Source organism: Puma concolor, chromosome C1, assembly GCF_028749965.1.
Source record: "Puma concolor isolate L17-30 chromosome C1, mPumCon1.1.hap2, whole genome shotgun sequence".
NCBI lineage: Eukaryota > Metazoa > Chordata > Mammalia > Carnivora > Felidae > Puma > Puma concolor.
The window spans coordinates 152,544,334-152,561,870 of NC_141674.1; the positions used below are offsets into that span (position 1 = coordinate 152,544,334).

The window sequence follows — 17,537 nt, forward strand, 5'->3', positions numbered from 1 at the left end:
ACATGGTTGGCCTGACTCACCTCCACCACCATTGCCACACCTGACCCCCCCTTGGATTTGTTCTTTAGATTCCAGACCTGTATATTAAACCTTATCCTTGGGGTGCCTGGGTGGCTCAGTCAGTTAAGAATCTGTCTCTTGGTTTTGGCTCAGGTCATGATCTCACGGTTTGTGGGTTCAAGCCCCATGTGGGGCTCTGTGTTGACAGTGAAGAGCCTGCTTGGGATTCTCTCTCTTTCCCTCTGCCTCGGCCCTTTCCCTGTTCATGTGTGTACATGCACTCTCTCTCTCCCTCTCTCTCTCTCTCTCAAAATAAATAAATAAACTTTAAAAAAAAGCCCTCCTTCTTAACATCTCCACTCGCACATCTCTCAGGCATTTCAAAATCAGTATGTTACAAGCTAAGAATAAAAGAATTCCACGCTGCCCCTCCAGACTCCTCCAAGTAATGACACTACCATCCATGTAGTTCCTCAATTCAAATACCTGGGAGTTATCCTTGACTTCTCTCCTCCCCCTCTTCCTTTTTCCAGCACCTAAACCTGACAACCCTGTCTCCAAAATCTCTCTCTACTGTGTCTGCTTTTCTCCATTTCTAGACCAATGGCTTCAAGACCAAGCCATTTCTCACTAGGTAGACTATAATGGACACCTAATTGCTCTACCTGCAACTTCATTCCTGGTATTTCATTCAGATTTTGATTTACGTTTTTCTAATGACTAATGATGTTGAGCATCTCTTCATGTATTTATTGGTCATTTGCATACCTTTTTTTTTTTTTGGATGGGGGTATGTCTATCTTTTGTCTATGTTTAAATTGGTTTATTTGCCTTTTTATTATTGACTTTTAAGAGTTCTTTATTTGTTCTGAATTCAAATCAGATATATGATTTGCAAATATTTTTCCCCATCTTGTGGGTAGTCTTTTCACTTTCTCGATGGTATCCTTTGTAAGCCCAAAGCATTAAATTTCAACGAAGTTCAATTTATGTACTTAGCCTTTTGTTGCTTGTATCTATGAAACCATTGACTAATCCAAGAACATGAAGATTTATTCCTATGTTTTGTTTTAAGACTCACATAGCTTTAGCTTTTACATTTAAGTCTCTTACATTTAAGTCTCTGATCTATTGTGAGTTAAGTTTTACATATAGTGAGAGGTAAGAAGTCCAATATCTGTTTTTAATGTGGACATCCTGTTCTCCCAACACCATTTGTTGAAGCATTTTCCCCATTAAATTGTTATGGCACCCTTGCAAAAAAATCAATGAATCATATATATAAGGCTTTAATTTTGGACTTGAAATTGTATTCCATTGATCTATATGTGCGTCCTTATGCAGGCAGCACACTGTTATGACTATGTAAGTTTTGTACTAAGTTTTGAAATAAGGAAGTGTGATTCCTCCAACTTTGTTCTTTTTCAAGATAACTATTCTGGGTCCTTTGCATTTCCATATGAATTTTAGTTTTCAGCTTGTCAATTTCTGCAAGTTATCTGGGATTTGGATAAGAATTACTTTTAATCTGTAGATAAATTTAGTGAGTATTGCCATCTTAAAAATATTTAGTTTTCTGATCTATATAAAGTTTATGTAGGATGTCTTTCCATTTATTTAGATCTTTTTGTACTGTTTATGGCTAATGTATGTTTATTGCTAATGTACAATTGATTTTTCACACTGATCTTGTGTCTTGCAACTTTTCTAAAGTTGTTATTATTTTCTAAAGTTGCAACTTTTCTAAGTTGTTTGAATAATTTTCTTTTGGTGAATTCCTTGAGATTTTCTATAAACCATATTATATCATCTGCAAATAGAGATAATTTTATTTCTTCCTTTCCAGTCTGGATCCTTTTTATTTCTTTTCCTTACCTAATTGCCCTGGTTACAACCATCAAAAAATATGGAACAGAAGTGGTGAGAGAAGACATGCTGTGTTGTTCTTGATCTTAGGGGGGAAGCACTGAATCTTATAGCACTGTGATGTTAGCTGTGAATGTTTTGTAGATGACATTGATCAGATAGAGGAAATTCCTCCTATCTTTAGTCTGCTTAGTGCTTTTACAATGAAAGAGTGTTAGATTTCCTTAAATTTTTCCTGTGTCCATTGAGATAATCACGTGGTTTTTGTCTTTTTTTTCCATTAATACAGTTTATTATAGTAATTGATTTTTGGATGTTAAACCAACATTCTTGGGATAAATTCCTCTTGGTAATGCTATATAATCCTTCAAACATAACTGAATTTGGTTTCCTAGTATTTTGTTGAGGATTTTTTTTAATCTATATTCCTGAGAGATATTAGTCTGTAACTTTTTTTCTTGTGACATCTTTCTGTGGGTTTTGGTGTCATGCTAATACCGGCCTGTGGAATGAATTGAGAGGCATTCTTTTCTATTTTTGGAAAAGTTTGTGAAAGATTGGTAATAATTCTTCTTTAAATGTTTGGTAGCATTTGCCAGTGAAGCCATCTGGGCCTGGGGTTTTCTTTGTTGGAAGTTTTAAAATCACTAAGTCAATCTCTTTAGTTCTTATAGTTCTATTCAGATTTGCACTTAATCTTGAGTAAATTTGGGGAGTTTGTATCTTTCTAGAAATTTTTCCATTTTATATATGTTACCTGATTTTTGGGCATACAGTCTTTTCATCCTGTTACTTTAAAGATTCTATCACATCAAGGGTGCCTGTGTGGCTCAGTCGGTGGAGTGTCCGACTTCAGCTCAGGTCATGATCTCCCAGTCTGTGGGTTCAGGGCCGCGTCGGGCTCTGTGCTGACAGCTCAGAGCCTGGAGTTGCTTCGGACTCTGTGTGTCCCTCTCTCTCTGCCTCTACCCTGCTTGTGCTCTCTCTCTCTCTCTCTCAAAATAAATAAATAAACAAATAAATAGACATTAATTTTTTTTAATTTTACATATTCTATTACATCAGTTTTTCTACCAAGTATAAAATCATAACCTATATGAAAAAATTTAATTTAGGGGCGCCTGGGTGGCGCAGTCGGTTAAGCGTCCGACTTCAGCCAGGTCACGATCTCGCGGTCCGTGAGTTCGAGCCCCGCGTCAGGCTCTGGGCTGATGGCTCGGAGCCTGGAGCCTGTTTCCGATTCTGTGTCTCCCTCTCTCTCTGCCCCTCCCCCGTTCATGCTCTGTCTCTCTCTGTCCCAAAAATAAATAAACGTTGAAAAAAAAAAAAAAAAAAAAATTAAAAAAAAAAAAAAAAAAAAAAAAAATTTAATTTAGATACTAAGCAATCATATTCTTTTTATGATTAATAGGAATACAGGTTAATAAGAGTTGTCAGTTATTCTGTTTTTACTACATAATTTTTGTTAATTCACAAAGATACTGAAATGAAAAATAAGTTCTTTGCTTTGCATATAAATAGGGAATAAATTTATTTATTTATTTATTTATTTATTTATTTATTTAACATTTATTTATTTTTGAGACAGAGAGAGAGCATGAACGGGGGAGGGTCAGAGAGAGGGAGACACAGAATCTGAAACAGGCTCCAGTCTCTGAGCTGTCAGCACAGAGCCCGTCGCAGGGCTCGAACTCACCGACTGCTAGATCATGACCTGAGCCGAAGTTGGCCGGTTAACTGACTGAGCCACCCAGGCGCCCCGTGGGAATAAATTTTAAACAAAAGATTGGCTCGTGTTTGATTATCCTATGGAAAATCATTTCAATTTGTGCCTACTGTGCTAATTATTACAATATATTTTAAGACTCAGTTTGACTGTCTCTGGTTCTTAAAAACTTTTATCCCCAAATACACAAACCTGATTTGAGCTTTAGAGATTTTTTTTTTTCAAGTATATCTGTGACTAGAAGTTCTTGTGTAAGTTGTAACACAATTCCCTTTGGAAATCAGAGACAGGTAAACTCCTCTGCATGATGGGACTCATCCAAACACGGATTATTTTCTATATTATTTAAAATTTGGCAAAACTCATTGAAAGTTTGCCAAGAATCATCTTCTGTGATTTAAAAATCCAAGTGCAAATTACAGAAATATAATCTGCAAAGTTGATTTGTTTATGCTCAACTCAAAAGCTCTTTCATGTCCATGAACTTTCTGAACCTTTTCCTCAATCCTTCAGACTTGCCCATATTTCCTCCAAAAGAACAGTGAAAAAATAAGCTTAAAACTCTTAGATGTTTGAGGGAGTCTGTTTCACAGTTCTGAATGTTGATACTGGGAAAATTTCAAGCCCTAAAAACATATTCACATCTCCTTTGAAGATGATTTCGTCTCACATGTATCTGATTTTACAAACAGTGATGACGGAGGTTATAGTAGTAGTAATAGTAATATTACCAACTGTGGATTTTTGCCTAAAATGCAGACATCCTAAATTATATTTCTTGCAAAATACTGATTTCGGTTCTTTCCAAATTGTCTATGGCTTCAGATATCTTCTGAAATGAATTATATAAGGCATTACCTAGCTAAGGAAGCAATCACTGTAGATTTTATATAGGTGTGTGTATAACTGTAAACATATGTGTATATACATATTTTCCTGTGCTAACTGGTTTACACAATTTGACCTCACAGCTATCATTCTCTTTTTGATTCCTTGAACTTCTTAAACACTTTCCTGCTTCAGGGACTTTGTGCCTGCATTTCCCTCTGCATTGAGGATTTATCCCTGGCTTGAGGATTGTAACCCCCCTGTCCTTAAGGTCGCAGCTCAGTTGTCATCTCAGAGGAGGCTCATTGATGACCTTCTTTACAGACCAGATTGTGTCTCCCAAAATTCAAAGACTGAAGCTCTAACCTTTGATGTGATTGTATTTGGAGACAGGGCCCTTAAAGAGGTACATAATTAAGGTTACATAAAATCATAATGGTGGAGCCCTAATCCAATATAACTGGTGTCCTTATAAGAAGAGGAAGAGGCACCAGGAGTGTGTGTGCATAGAGAAAAGGCCATGTGAGGACACAGCCATCTACAAGCGAAGAAGGGAAGCTTCCAAAAAAACCAAACCTGTCTGCACCTTGATCCTGCACTTCCAGCCGCCAGAACTGTGACAAAATAAAGTTTTGTTTTTTAAGCCACCCAGCCTGTGGTATTTTGTTATGGCAGTCCTAGATGTCAATACAACCCTCACTCTACTTGTTCTAGGTAACATTTTTAAGAAATTGAACTATCTTCGATATTTATTTGCTTATCATCAGACTGCTCTTTCTTAAGGATGGAGATCTTGTCATCCATGCCCTAGACTAGTGGCAGTTATTTGGAAGGTGTTTAACAAATAATCGTTGGACAAATAATTGACATGTCAGGGGGCCACAATGGACTGGATGTTGTGGATATTGGATAACTCTAGGCTGCTAATCTCAGGTTTTTCATATTTAGTAGACTGTTATTTTTAAAAATTTTTTAGGTTTATTTATTTATTTTGTGAGAGAAACAGGGGACGAGCAGGGGAGGGGCAGAGAGAGAAGGAGAGAGAGAATCCCAAGAAGGCTCTGTATTGTTAGCTCAAAGCCCAATGTGGGGCTCGAACTCAAACCGTGAGATCATGACCTGAGCTGAAACCAAGAGTCAGACACTTAGCTGACTGAGCCACCCAGGAACCCTGTAGATTGCTAGTTTTAATCCTAGGAGGAATCATATGCCTCATTCAGTCCAAGGGTTAAAAATCCAACTGTTTTCAGAAGTCGGGCAGATATTGTAAATGAATATGGTGTCCTGTGCACAATAAAATGGGAAGTTGTATGGTCTGTGGCAGACTGGAGAATGCATTGCCCATCTAAAGAGAGCACCTACTTTTCAACTAACGGTTACCATGGGCCCAATGTTGCCAGATCTAATATTTAAAGTGGAGTAAAAAATCTAAGATTTTTATGTGAAATCTTCTGATTCTTAAAAATTGGCAACTAATACAAATTTGTATAAAACACTGCCAACCCCAAAACAACAAAAAGGGGCAAAATGTTTAAAGGTAGACAGAGGATTTCAGGGACATCTGAGGCTGCACTTCCAATGGTTCTCCTTCCACTGAGAGATCCTGGAGGCACTGCCCAGGAGAACTTTCAACTTCTCCACACTGCATTCTCCCTCTCTTTTTCTTTTCTTCAGTTTTATTCTGCACCTCCCTTTCCAGTTTCCTTTAACTTCTTCCTTTTTTCTTCTTGCTTTTGCGCCAATGCTGCTAGTGTCCTATGTGAGTGCATTGTGCACAAAAGTTTCTGAAAAATACTCGTTTTTCGTTCAAGGAGGTGAGGGATAAGAACAGGGATGGTACCCAGGGGTAAAGACTCCCTACTCTCAGAACGGAGAACACTGTTGAAATTGGAATACATCAACGGCCTACTTGCCATGTATGTTAGGATGAAGAACACAATAAAATTCTGGCTGTCACTATTTCAGTAGCTACTCTATATTAAAATCATAAACAAAAAATAATAGCTAATACTTGTGGAGAATTTGCTCATTATCATGTGGGGAACTCTACACGCAGTAGAAGTTTAGGGGAGGGGCAGTGCATGCCCACCTTTCCTTTCACACACAATTTATACAAATCAGGTCCAGGAATTCTGAGAGTGTAAATTATGAGGCAAGGAAGGCCATATAGAATTTACTTTTGAAATTCTAGGGGCGCCTGGGTGGCTCAGTCGGTTAAGCGGCCGACTTCAGCTCAGGTCATGATCTCGTGGTCCCTGAGTTCGGGCCCCGCGTCGGGCTCTGTGCTGACAGCCCAGAGCCTGGAGCCTGTTTCAGATTCTGTGTCTCCCTCTCTCTGACCCTCCCCTGTTCATGCTCTGTCTCTCCCTGTCTCAAAAATAAATAAAACATTAAAAAAAAAAAAAGAAATTCTGGAACTTCTATTACTTTCCAATTCTAGTTTTTTTTGTGGGTTTTTGTTTATCTCTTGAAATCTCTTGTAACAAGATCTGTGCATTTGTCTTTGGGGTTGGCGAAAACAGGGGGGAGGTTAGTTTCATTCTTGGCCTCATTGCATCTTCACAAGAGAAGTGGAGCGATGCTTGGGAAGAAGAGAGAAAAAGAATAGAGTCAGGAGACTAGAAAGGGCATCGCTGAAAGGAGAGTCAGCTGAGGCCAAGGGGGATAGCCTTGGGCTAAGGGATAGAAAACCCTATGAATTTCCCATTTGTTGAAAATAAAAATGGGAAATTTTGGAAGTATCCAAAAATGTTGTCCCTTGTTTTTATTATTATGTGAGTAATGTAAATGGATCTTTTCATTTTACTACTACATTTTCTATTTTTCCTAAAATCCTGCCTAATTCCTCCACAGCTCTTTTAGAACTGAGGCTGGTGTTCCTGGGACCTTCTCCCTGTGTGGAAAAGCCCATCTCTCTCCTTCTGTCACTGAGACCTGGTGGGGATTGGCAGAAATCTCCTCTGGTGGTGATGACTATGCATCCACAGTGGGTTTTAACCTTGCATTTAAGAAGGCAATCTAGACCACTGCATCTTTGTTTCCCCAGTAACTGGCACAATGATGGGCAGGTCATTGGTGGGACTCAATTCGGTAATTAATAAATAAGCAAGCCAATGTTTCTTAAGTGGGTGTTTAAGTTTCTCAAAGGAAGACTGTTCTTATACTGGCACAGAAACCCTGGGCTAAGAATACGAGGGCACTTGAGGCCAATGTGAGGTAATGGTATTTCTGAGGAAGTGTGAGAATGCTAACTGGAAGCTTACTTGGCATTGAATTCTCTGTTCCTCCTTCCCTTCTCCTCCTGCCTTATTACCTTAGATGCTATTCTGACCAGGCACCGGACAGATGTGAGAGCGAAGTCCTGGATCTGGGATGATTAAGGAGTGAGGTGAGAAGACAGGAGGGAGGTCAGAAGGATGTGCTTAGCATCAGGGCTGCCTATACACTGACTTGAGGGAAGGAAAACTTCAAACCTGTTCCTGCTCAGAAAAGTAAGGCAACGAATAGTCCCATGTACAAGTTATTGAAGTGGCAATTCTGAGAAGTGCTTCAGCCAACTTAGTATAGAAAAAGAATGGTATCATGGATATAAAAGATACAGTTCTCAGCTTTTTTTTTTGGTGATTTTTCTGTTGCTCGAGGAGTAATAAAATTTTATCTAAAGTTTAATTTGATTATTTCACTCTTTTTTTTTTAATTTTTTTTTCAACGTTTTTATTTATTTTTGGGACAGAGAGAGACAGAGCATGAATGGGGGAGGGGCAGAGAGAGAGGGAGACACAGAATCGGAAACAGGCTCCAGGCTCTGAGCCATCAGCCCAGAGCCTGACGCGGGGCTCGAACTCACGGACCGCGAGATCGTGACCTGGCTGAAGTCGGACACTTAACCGACTGCGCCACCCAGGCGCCCCTATTTCACTCTTTCAAGAAATTACTTTGCTCAGAGACTAATCTTGTTGGTTGAAATGGACAACTATGTTACAAACGATAGGACTTCAATATATATGTAGATTATAACATATATTTATGTGTGTAATATACATATCTAACCTTGGGAAGAAGGTAAGGATTGAGATCGTATACAACTACACAAATGTCTATGTGTTGTATACTTTTTATAAATGTATAACCAGGGGCGCCTGGGTGGCGCAGTCGGTTGAGCGTCCGACTTCAGCCAGGTCACGATCTCGCGGTCCGTGAGTTCGAGCCCCGCGTCGGGCTCTGGGCTGATGGCTCAGAGCCTGGAGCCTGTTTCCGATTCTGTGTCTCCCTCTCTCTCTGCCCCTCCCCCGTTCATGCTCTGTCTCTCTCTGTCCCAAAAATAAATAAACGTTGAAAAAAAAAATTAAATGTATAACCATAGTATATTTGTTATTAAAAATTATGGGTTAAACTGCAAAGTGCCAATGCAATCCAATCTTGCTTGTGGACATGGCGGCAAGCTCAGAGGAATATCCACACACTTTTTGTTCTCAGAACATTAATTTTGGGGCGAGCAAAGTGTTGATTTCAAGTACTGGTGAGTTTCTCTCAAAATAAGGAGTTAATTTTGAACGGATTAGCATTCAACAGGTCACTTAGACCTAATCCGCCATCTGACAATTAATAGTTTGAGGAAAATATGGCCCAAAACCTTTGAGGTGAGACACTTGTCTGAAAACAATTTTAATTTGAAAAAACATACGAAAAATATGGATGGGCACACACATCTCAGCAGCCTAAGAATAATCAGTGCCAGAAGATAGCAGGAATAAGGACTAAAGATTAACACTGAAGATCTAAGAACACTGCTTTCATCTTGTTGACTAACTTCTTCATTTTATAATTCTGTGAAAATCCCAGTAACATTTTGAATTTTTCAAAATATTTTTCTACATTTTGTTTTTTTAAAGCAACAGATCATTTTTTTTAGCTAAAGGCTTACCGCTGGTCTGCATTTATTGTCAGTTAACCTGTAACCAAAAATGTTTCCCATCTTAGCTATCACAAGCTTTTAATATTTATTAGTACAAACTTTTCTCCTTTCCTGAGATCCCAACGCTCAAGACCTGTTATTGTTGTGATATTTTTCCTATTTTAGAATTTGAGCTTCTCTTCATCAACTGTTTCATAAAAACTTATTCCCCTAATATCACTGGATTATTTGTAGACAGTCTTAATTTAAATTCAGACTAGTCCCAATATCAGTTCACACTATCTTCCAACTTACAGCAAATTGAGATCAATGTTAATCTTTTAAAAGGATCAATTTATCACTAGACATAATGCTCACTTGATGATAGTCTTCTAATCTGATTTTTCATTGCTACTGCATCCAGAGCAACAATTTCACCTTTTCTATACAGCTATTCCTGCGATATCTATTTTCCAATGCCTTCTTAAATTTTTAGAACGATTCGTAATACAAAACCCCATAGGCTCTGTTTTGACTTTTCCATTCTTACTTTATTTTCCATAAGCGAATCCGATAATGAAAAGCAATGTTAGTTAAAAATATTTTCTCTAAAGGCCTGTCCAAACTTGTAACTTAGCATATATTGTTGGCGGGTGTGTGGGGGGAGTGATACGGAATAGTGCTTAGGCTTTTCTATTGCGAAAGTAATACTGGAAATCCCTTCCTACTTGTGCCTTAAATTCCTCAGTATTTCTGGTTGCTCAACAACATATCTGTGAGCCTCTATGTCTTCTTAGAAATAACAGACTTACTTTGGGAAATAGACACTTAGGAAATGTTCGATCACTTGCGACCATGCATTAGTGCACTTTCCAAGCTATCCTAAGCAGAGAGAGAGCAAAAGAGAGAAAATTCTTACCTCTTGAAGGACGTAAGACAATGCACATCACCAGCAAAGCAAGAACAGCAGATGTGGCAATTCCAAATACAATTTTTAACCATATCTACATAAAATAAAGAAAATTGACAGATGCACAGTTTCTGCTAGGAAGTAGAAATGGCAAGATTTTGTTTACACCTTAATCCTATTTCTCCCTCCCCACAAAGCTTTTGATTGTTTTCCACTGATCTGGCTATAATTGCTGGAATTCTTCCAGCTCGGCCAGAACAAATGTTTCTGCAATATATTCAGAATAATCTCTCCCTCCCAACCTACTCCAGGAAGTGCATACTTATGTATAAATCTTTACCTTCTAAACAATAGAAAACTCTGATCAAACTCAACCCAGCTAGTCCTCATTCTTTAGCAATACCTGAGGCTGCATATACTAACCTTCATTTTTCCAGATGTTTTTGAAAGTTAGCTGACTTCACAGCGTGGGTCACTGGATCTGTGAAAACCGTTGAAAAGCAGCAAGTCTGTCTTCAGAGTTGGAAGCTGAAGCTAGGACAAGGTTTTTTTGTTTTTTTTTTTTTCTTTCCACGGACTTTTGAATACCGTGCCAAATTTCAAAAGATTTCTGTAAAATTAGAAACAGATTTTGGGGGCGTTCTTGGCCTTAAAATGAACTGTGAGTGGCTCAAGGGAGGTTTTATAGCCTTCTCATCCTTGTAAATTCTACACCAACATCTGCTTACGTTGACATACAGAGGTTTTAGTTTTATTTATTTTTTTTTAACAAGTTTGGGTTTATGTTTCATTTTCTTCTAGAAATCGCTCATGGATCACTTTGGCAAGTATAACCTTTTAATTTGCAACCGACATGATTTAAAATAGTAGAACTTCCAGGTACATACAATATATATATGTCTATTTTTTTTGCAGAGAAAGAAAATTAAAGCCATATAAGATTTTATGAGACATACACCACATAACTGCACATTTTTCTTCCCCTGGGAGATTATGAGGTACTTGCGGACAGAAATGTTTTTCTTTCAGCACAATTTCTTTGTCCATATAGCACCATATGCACTTTCAGTAAATACAGAAGTTTAAAAATTCAACTGTCTAAACCCACGACTGCTTTACTTTAAAGAAATAAAATGCCATCTGGTGAAATTTAGTATGGGTTAGGTGTGTATGCACAGGCCAGAAAGATGGAAAGATCAGTAAGAATAATTTACCAGCAGACCTTTGGAAGAATGGAAATGGCTTTGCAAAAGTGATATTTCTGCTCCTATCTCAGAATATATTCTGAGAGAAAAGACCATTTAGTAATTATAAAGCCTCTAAAACAAATAAAAAAGCATTTGAAAATAGAAGTAAGTCTTAAGTACAATTTCCTTTTGGCTAAATCCATGTAATTCCAAAGCAACTGGTCAATTCAACAGACCAGAAAGATGGTTGACTGAATTTTTAAAAAATGCATGCATACAACAGTTTCTTGGAGTTTTCTGGCTGGCTCAGTGCAGTTCACTTGGATAGATTCTGTGGTTCCACGTAAACACAGTTGTTAACCTACTGTGTCTTTTTTTTTTTTCCACCAACGATTTTCTTTTCTGGAAGTTTATAATATTCTCAACCTGACTCAAACAACCTTCATGGTGACATTTCATGAGTTGTTCATGAAAGATAATGAGGAAACTATACTGAAATCTGTTGCTGTTTGCTTTAGTCAGCTGGCCTGACTACCATGGGAGGCTCTCTCCAGCAAACAGCAGGACAGTGGCTTGTGAACTTCCTTTCAGACATTCTCCAGACATCCCTCCCTGGATTCCAGTCTTATGAAAATTCTGTTGAGGAAAATGAGTCATTCAGCACTTACTGGCAGAGAGATGTAGCCACCCGGATTCTAGATGAGTCGCCCTCTTTTGCAGTTGATGGGGCGAATCCTTTACAAACTGAAGCAATGATTAAGAGTAATATCCTGGTTATGCTCTATAGTTGCAGGCATATCCTTTGTGAGATCCTCAAACCTGAGATAAAAGCCACCAGCTAGGTTCCAAATGAACAGCTCCCGTGTGGGTCCTCTCTGATTGCCTCCTTTGGAAAATTCACACAACATGTTCTCATAAGTTCTGTTACAGCCTGCCAAAGCCCCAGAGTCCACAAGTACTTTTTAGTGTGTTATTTCCAAGACTTTACATTCTGAAGACTGACTGTAATAAATGATTAGGGTGTAATTAAAATGGAAACTATTCGCTTTAGCAATTAAATATACACTGACACTTATCTAGTCTGAGTACCACTTAGGATTGCAGCCAAGTGTGGGTGTCCACAAGAGACCCAACTGGTAGGTTCTATGGAGAAATTGGGGTGCTTTAAGAGGAACAAATTTAAGTTGAAACTGTTAGTGAGTGGGTATTATGAGGCTGAAATATGTTTATTTAGTTTTGTTTATTTTTTCCTTGGAAAGTTGGTGATTCAAACTGCAACTTCTGGAAAATTTTTACTGGTTTAAACCTGTTTTTAGAAAAATAAGACCAACTACAGAAGTAAAGATGTCAAGAGTTTTTCTCATCCGATTCCATGGGTTAGGGACATGTTGCTTTATTTTTTTTTTTTAATTTTTTTTAACGTTTATTTATTTTTTTTGGGACAGAGAGAGACAGAGCATGAACGGGGGAGGGGCAGAGAGAGAGGGAGACACAGAATCGGAAACAGGCTCCAGGCTCTGAGCCATCAGCCCAGAGCCCGACGCGGGGCTCGAACTCACGGACCGTGAGATCGTGACCTGGCTGAAGTCGGACGCTTAACCGACTGCGCCACCCAGGCGCCCCAGGGACATGTTGCTTTAATAGAAGTATACATGTCCATCCCTTTTGAGATACTGTAAGTGTTCTAGCTTTCATCCAAACAAAATTTGGATCCTGTTAATATTATAACATCTTTACTGGCTTTTTCTTCTTTCAGAGTGAATATTAAAATATTTATGCTAACAATTTTTTAAATATTAGGAAAACTGACCACCATTCTTATTTTATACAGTGAGTTAATATCCAGTCAGCATGTATGTCAGGAAAACAGGTCTGTCCTCAGGGAGCTTACTTTCTAGTATAAGCAGGACTGGCAAGTTCTTACATATTCATTTCTTTTGCCTTTTGGGAGCTCTTGCTGAGAATGAGCCTGAGGCTGGGTTTGTGCTTAGTAAGCAAGAGACCCCTGATGGGTTGTTGACTTCCACATAAAGGCAGGAGGAGTCAGAAAGTCCACACACCATGTTTGATATCCTTAATGTAAGTCTAGTTTTTGTCAGGACTGGATGTTTTTCAGAAAGTCTACTCAAATGCAACAGAAATGGAAAGTATGACTTTGGCTTATATAAAACTAAGAACAAGAGTTAGGATAATAGAGGCTCAACTGAGCTTTGCCCCAAAGATGGGCCTTCTGAGGGTTAATTTGGAATATGACTACCTTCTGATAGGCCCACTGGGAAAGTTGACTATAATGTAAACCTTTAGCTTACTAAGACAGATTTATAGACCTGTTCAGCAGTAGCCACTGTGCATCTGCCAAAAATGATTTTGATGTAGATGTTTTCCTAGAAAACACAGCCAGTGATACACCTGTAGAAAGTGAATGGCAGTAAGACCATGCTGAAGGCGTGAATAGGGATGCTCTCTCTCGTTATTTGGGAGTAGGAAGATAAAAAGAGATACATTTATTAACCAAAATCTAAGACAGATTATTTAATGGCAAATTATAAGTAAGGGGTATGAGGACAGGAGTGGAGTCCACATAAGCCTTGATTTTTATAAAATAAGAATTTTCTCTTAAGAAGGCCACACCTGCCCATCTGATTCCTTAGATTCAGTAAATATTTCTAGTTCAGTGGTATATACAAAGAGCTTTAGTACGTTATTTTATTTAACTCATAATCAAAACTCATTTTACTGACTAGAAAATGAAGCCCAGACAAATTAGTTAACTTACCCAAGATTCCAACAGGACCCAATGTTAACATATTACGTTGTTTTTTTGTAATAGCTCCTGAAGTTGGTTCAATAGTAACAAATATTTTTTTAAATTTAATTGACATCTCACTGATTCTCTATTCAGAGATATTTTAAGAGTATGATAGTAGAATCATTATCATTAAAATATGCACAATTCTCACATCTTCAAAGGACATTGTTATGTATGTCTTAAAAGATCACAGTCTCACCCTACAGGTATAGGGTTCAAAATATAAATTTGGTTAGTCTTATTAAAATGAAGATCTAGTAATCAAAGCAATAATTATTGCCTGGGGCTAAAAGGTCTTCCTTCAGGGACCTGTCAAAATTAAGGGATTCAGCAGAATCCCATCATCAAAGAGATTTTGAGATCCAAGCTGAAAGATTCCTGAGATCTTCAAAGCTCATAATAGCTATCCACAACTGTAGATCTGAAAGAAGTGGCAGAACAGCATAACAGTGCCAGGGTTTAAATCACTCTTTGAATCTGGTCTATTTCCTAAAACCACAATCGTTATATAAGGGAGAGTATGAGGCAATATTCCTCCCAGTTTGTAATTGGTAACTACTACCTTGATAGATGTTATAATTAGACATCAGTGGTTCCAAATATAATAATTAGGGCAAGTTCTCCTTGGACATGCAGAGAGTTAACTATCAAAGTTAGCTTAGGAAAAAAAATTAGAGAAATAACCCATTTCTTTGGGTGCCTTGATGTAGTTTAAATATGTAAATATGATATCTCCTTAGAAATGCTCAATCAAGAAAGACTGACTAAATTGTATAAATTGAATGAGTGAGCATTTCATATATGTCAATACAACTTATTTTAAATTTTTTTTTTCAACGTTTATTTATTTTTGCGACAGAGAGAGACAGAGCATGAACAGGGGAGGGGCAGAGAGAGAGGGAGACACAGAATCGGAAACAGGCTCCAGGCTCTGAGCCATCAGCCCAGAGCCTGACGCGGGGCTCGAACTCACGGACCGCGAGATCGTGACCTGGCTGAAGTCGGACGCTTAACTGACTGCGCCACCCAGGCGCCCCAATACAACTTATTAAAGCACACTGCGATTTCATTAATATTTTTAAATTAGAGAATATTATTACTCTGTCTAATGTTTATTGAACACTTATATTGAGGCTGACCTCATATATAACTGTCTCATCTTATCCTCAGAACATCAGTAATACCATTATCCTCATTTTAAAGATGAGAACATGGGTGTACAGAAAATTTAAGTAACTTCCCCAAGTCACACAGCTTATAATCTTGTGCTCATAAGCCATGTCGGCGGTAGAGATGGGACATTAACACATCTTATTCCATAACACAATTTGATTGGTTCATGTTTAAGATTCTGACAGGAGAGTATATATAGGTACAGTGATGGGATGTGTAATCAAGCTGGATCTAGGAGGAGGTGAAAGAGAAGGAAGAAATTAAATGGGCCAAAAAGCCACATATCTTGACGAGGCCAAAAGCAGGTATTGAGTGATAGTGTGGGAAATAAAATAAAAGTTGTTACCAGAAAGCAGAATGTTTCAATTTAAGATTTCAGTTCAAGGTGCTGACAAGGACCTGTATTCTTGTGTGGATACAGAGATGGGTGGCCAAGATAGAGGAAAGGAATGACATAACTGGAAAAGTAGTTGGCAAAAGAACGTATGGTGTCACTTGCGATATCTATCTGGGAACATGATTTACCTCAAATTATGGTAATACTTGGGGAGAGGGGAAAAATACCCTGAGTCACATTCTAAACACTTTAGAAAAGGGTTGAAGAAATTTCCAATTCAAGACAGTAGACTTATCATATGCATCAATTTCTTTGCCCTCTGAAACTCCATTAGACTGATTATAAGGGAAAAAAGGATAAGGCATGCTACAGTGGAGGGAACAGAGACAGTATCATCAGTGGATGAAACAGAAAAGAAATAGCAACTCCCTGGACACACCTAGAAAGGAACTTCCATAAACAGTTCAAAAATAGAGATAGCATTTACCCTTGAGTCTGGAGAGAGAAATGGGGCTGCAATAAAGGGTACAAGTTGAACATCCATAGATAGACTCTTCACCTCCGGATGTAGAACAATTCTGAAGCTGAGCATTTAGTCCAGGCAAAAAATATATTTATTTGTTTTAATGTTTATTTGTTTTTGAGAGACAGAGAAAAAGCTCAAGTGGGGGGTGGGCAGAGAGAGGAAGACACAGAATCTGAAGCAGGCTCCAGGCTCTGAGCTGTCAGCACAGAGCCCGACACGGGGCTCAAACTCATGAACCGCGAGATCATGACCTGAGCTGACCTCAGACACTTAACCAACTGAGTCACCCAGGCTCCCCAATAGGAGATTTAATTTTAAGAGATATTAAACTACTGATGATGAAGGGTACTAGAGGTACTAACTGGGAGTCAGTGCAACAGAGTAGATCCAGTCCTCTCACTTATTGGCTTCCTGACCTCTTTTCTGTAAACAAACCCATCAGCCAATAAGCCCTGCCTGCATAGTAGGGTCTCTCCATTCTTACCCTATTCTTACATCTGCTACAAAAACAAGAATCAGGAGAAAAAAAAAATACTTTTTTTTAAAAAAGAAGAATCAAAACCCTAATACATGCAAGAAAAAGTAAAGACACTAAGAAGAATAAATAGGAAAAAAAAGACAACCAAGGAAAATAGAAAAAGTGACCACAGATATAATTCTGAGAACAAAAGACAGCCATTAAAAAAAGCTTGTATTCAGCAATCACACTTTTGGCTACATATGCAGAGGAAATGAAAACAGGTACCAAAGAGATGTCTGCACTCCCAGTACATTGCATTATTTACAATAGTCAAGATATGAAAACAACCTAAGTGTTCATCAAGGGACCAATGGTTACAGAATTGTGGTATATATATATACAATAGAGTATTATACAACAATAAAAAAGAAGGAATCCTGCCATTTGCAAAAACATGGACGCACCTGGAGGGCGTTATGCTAAGTGAAATAAGCTAGACAGAGAAAGACAAATACTGCATAGTATCATTTAAACGTGAAGGCTCAAAGAAAAAAGATAAGAGGAAAAAAAAAGTCAAACTCCTAGAAAAAGAGCAGAAAAGTGATTGCTGGGGGAAATAGGGAGAGGTTGGTAAAGAGTACAAACTTCCAGCTGCAAAGTAAATGAGGTCTGAGGATCTAACGTAAATCATACTGACTGTAGGTGATAACACTGTGTTGTATAACTGAAATCTGCTAAGAGTAGAACTTAAATTTTCTCAAACACAAACAGAGAAATGAGGTGATGGATGAATTAACTAGACAGAAGGACTCCTTCCACAA

General features: G+C 38.2%; 1 protein-coding gene across 2 annotated transcripts in view; it reads right to left on the bottom strand.

Annotated features, from left to right (window-relative positions):
• FAP (fibroblast activation protein alpha) overlaps positions 1-10,798 on the bottom strand; it is a 75,330-nt gene extending 64,532 nt beyond the window's left edge. The window contains exons 1-2 of one of the 2 annotated variants that reach the window (XM_025935024.2): positions 10,648-10,798; positions 10,234-10,318 (exon numbers count right to left, since the gene is read on the bottom strand). In XM_025935024.2, the coding sequence (XP_025790809.2) occupies positions 10,234-10,318; positions 10,648-10,653 (91 nt within the window). In that variant the 5' untranslated portion in view covers positions 10,654-10,798. Of the gene's footprint in view, positions 1-10,233; positions 10,319-10,647 lie in introns of those variants that run through there. The other variant, XM_086718753.1, reaches the window with a different exon arrangement.
• Positions 10,799-17,537: the final 6,739 nt, after the last annotated feature.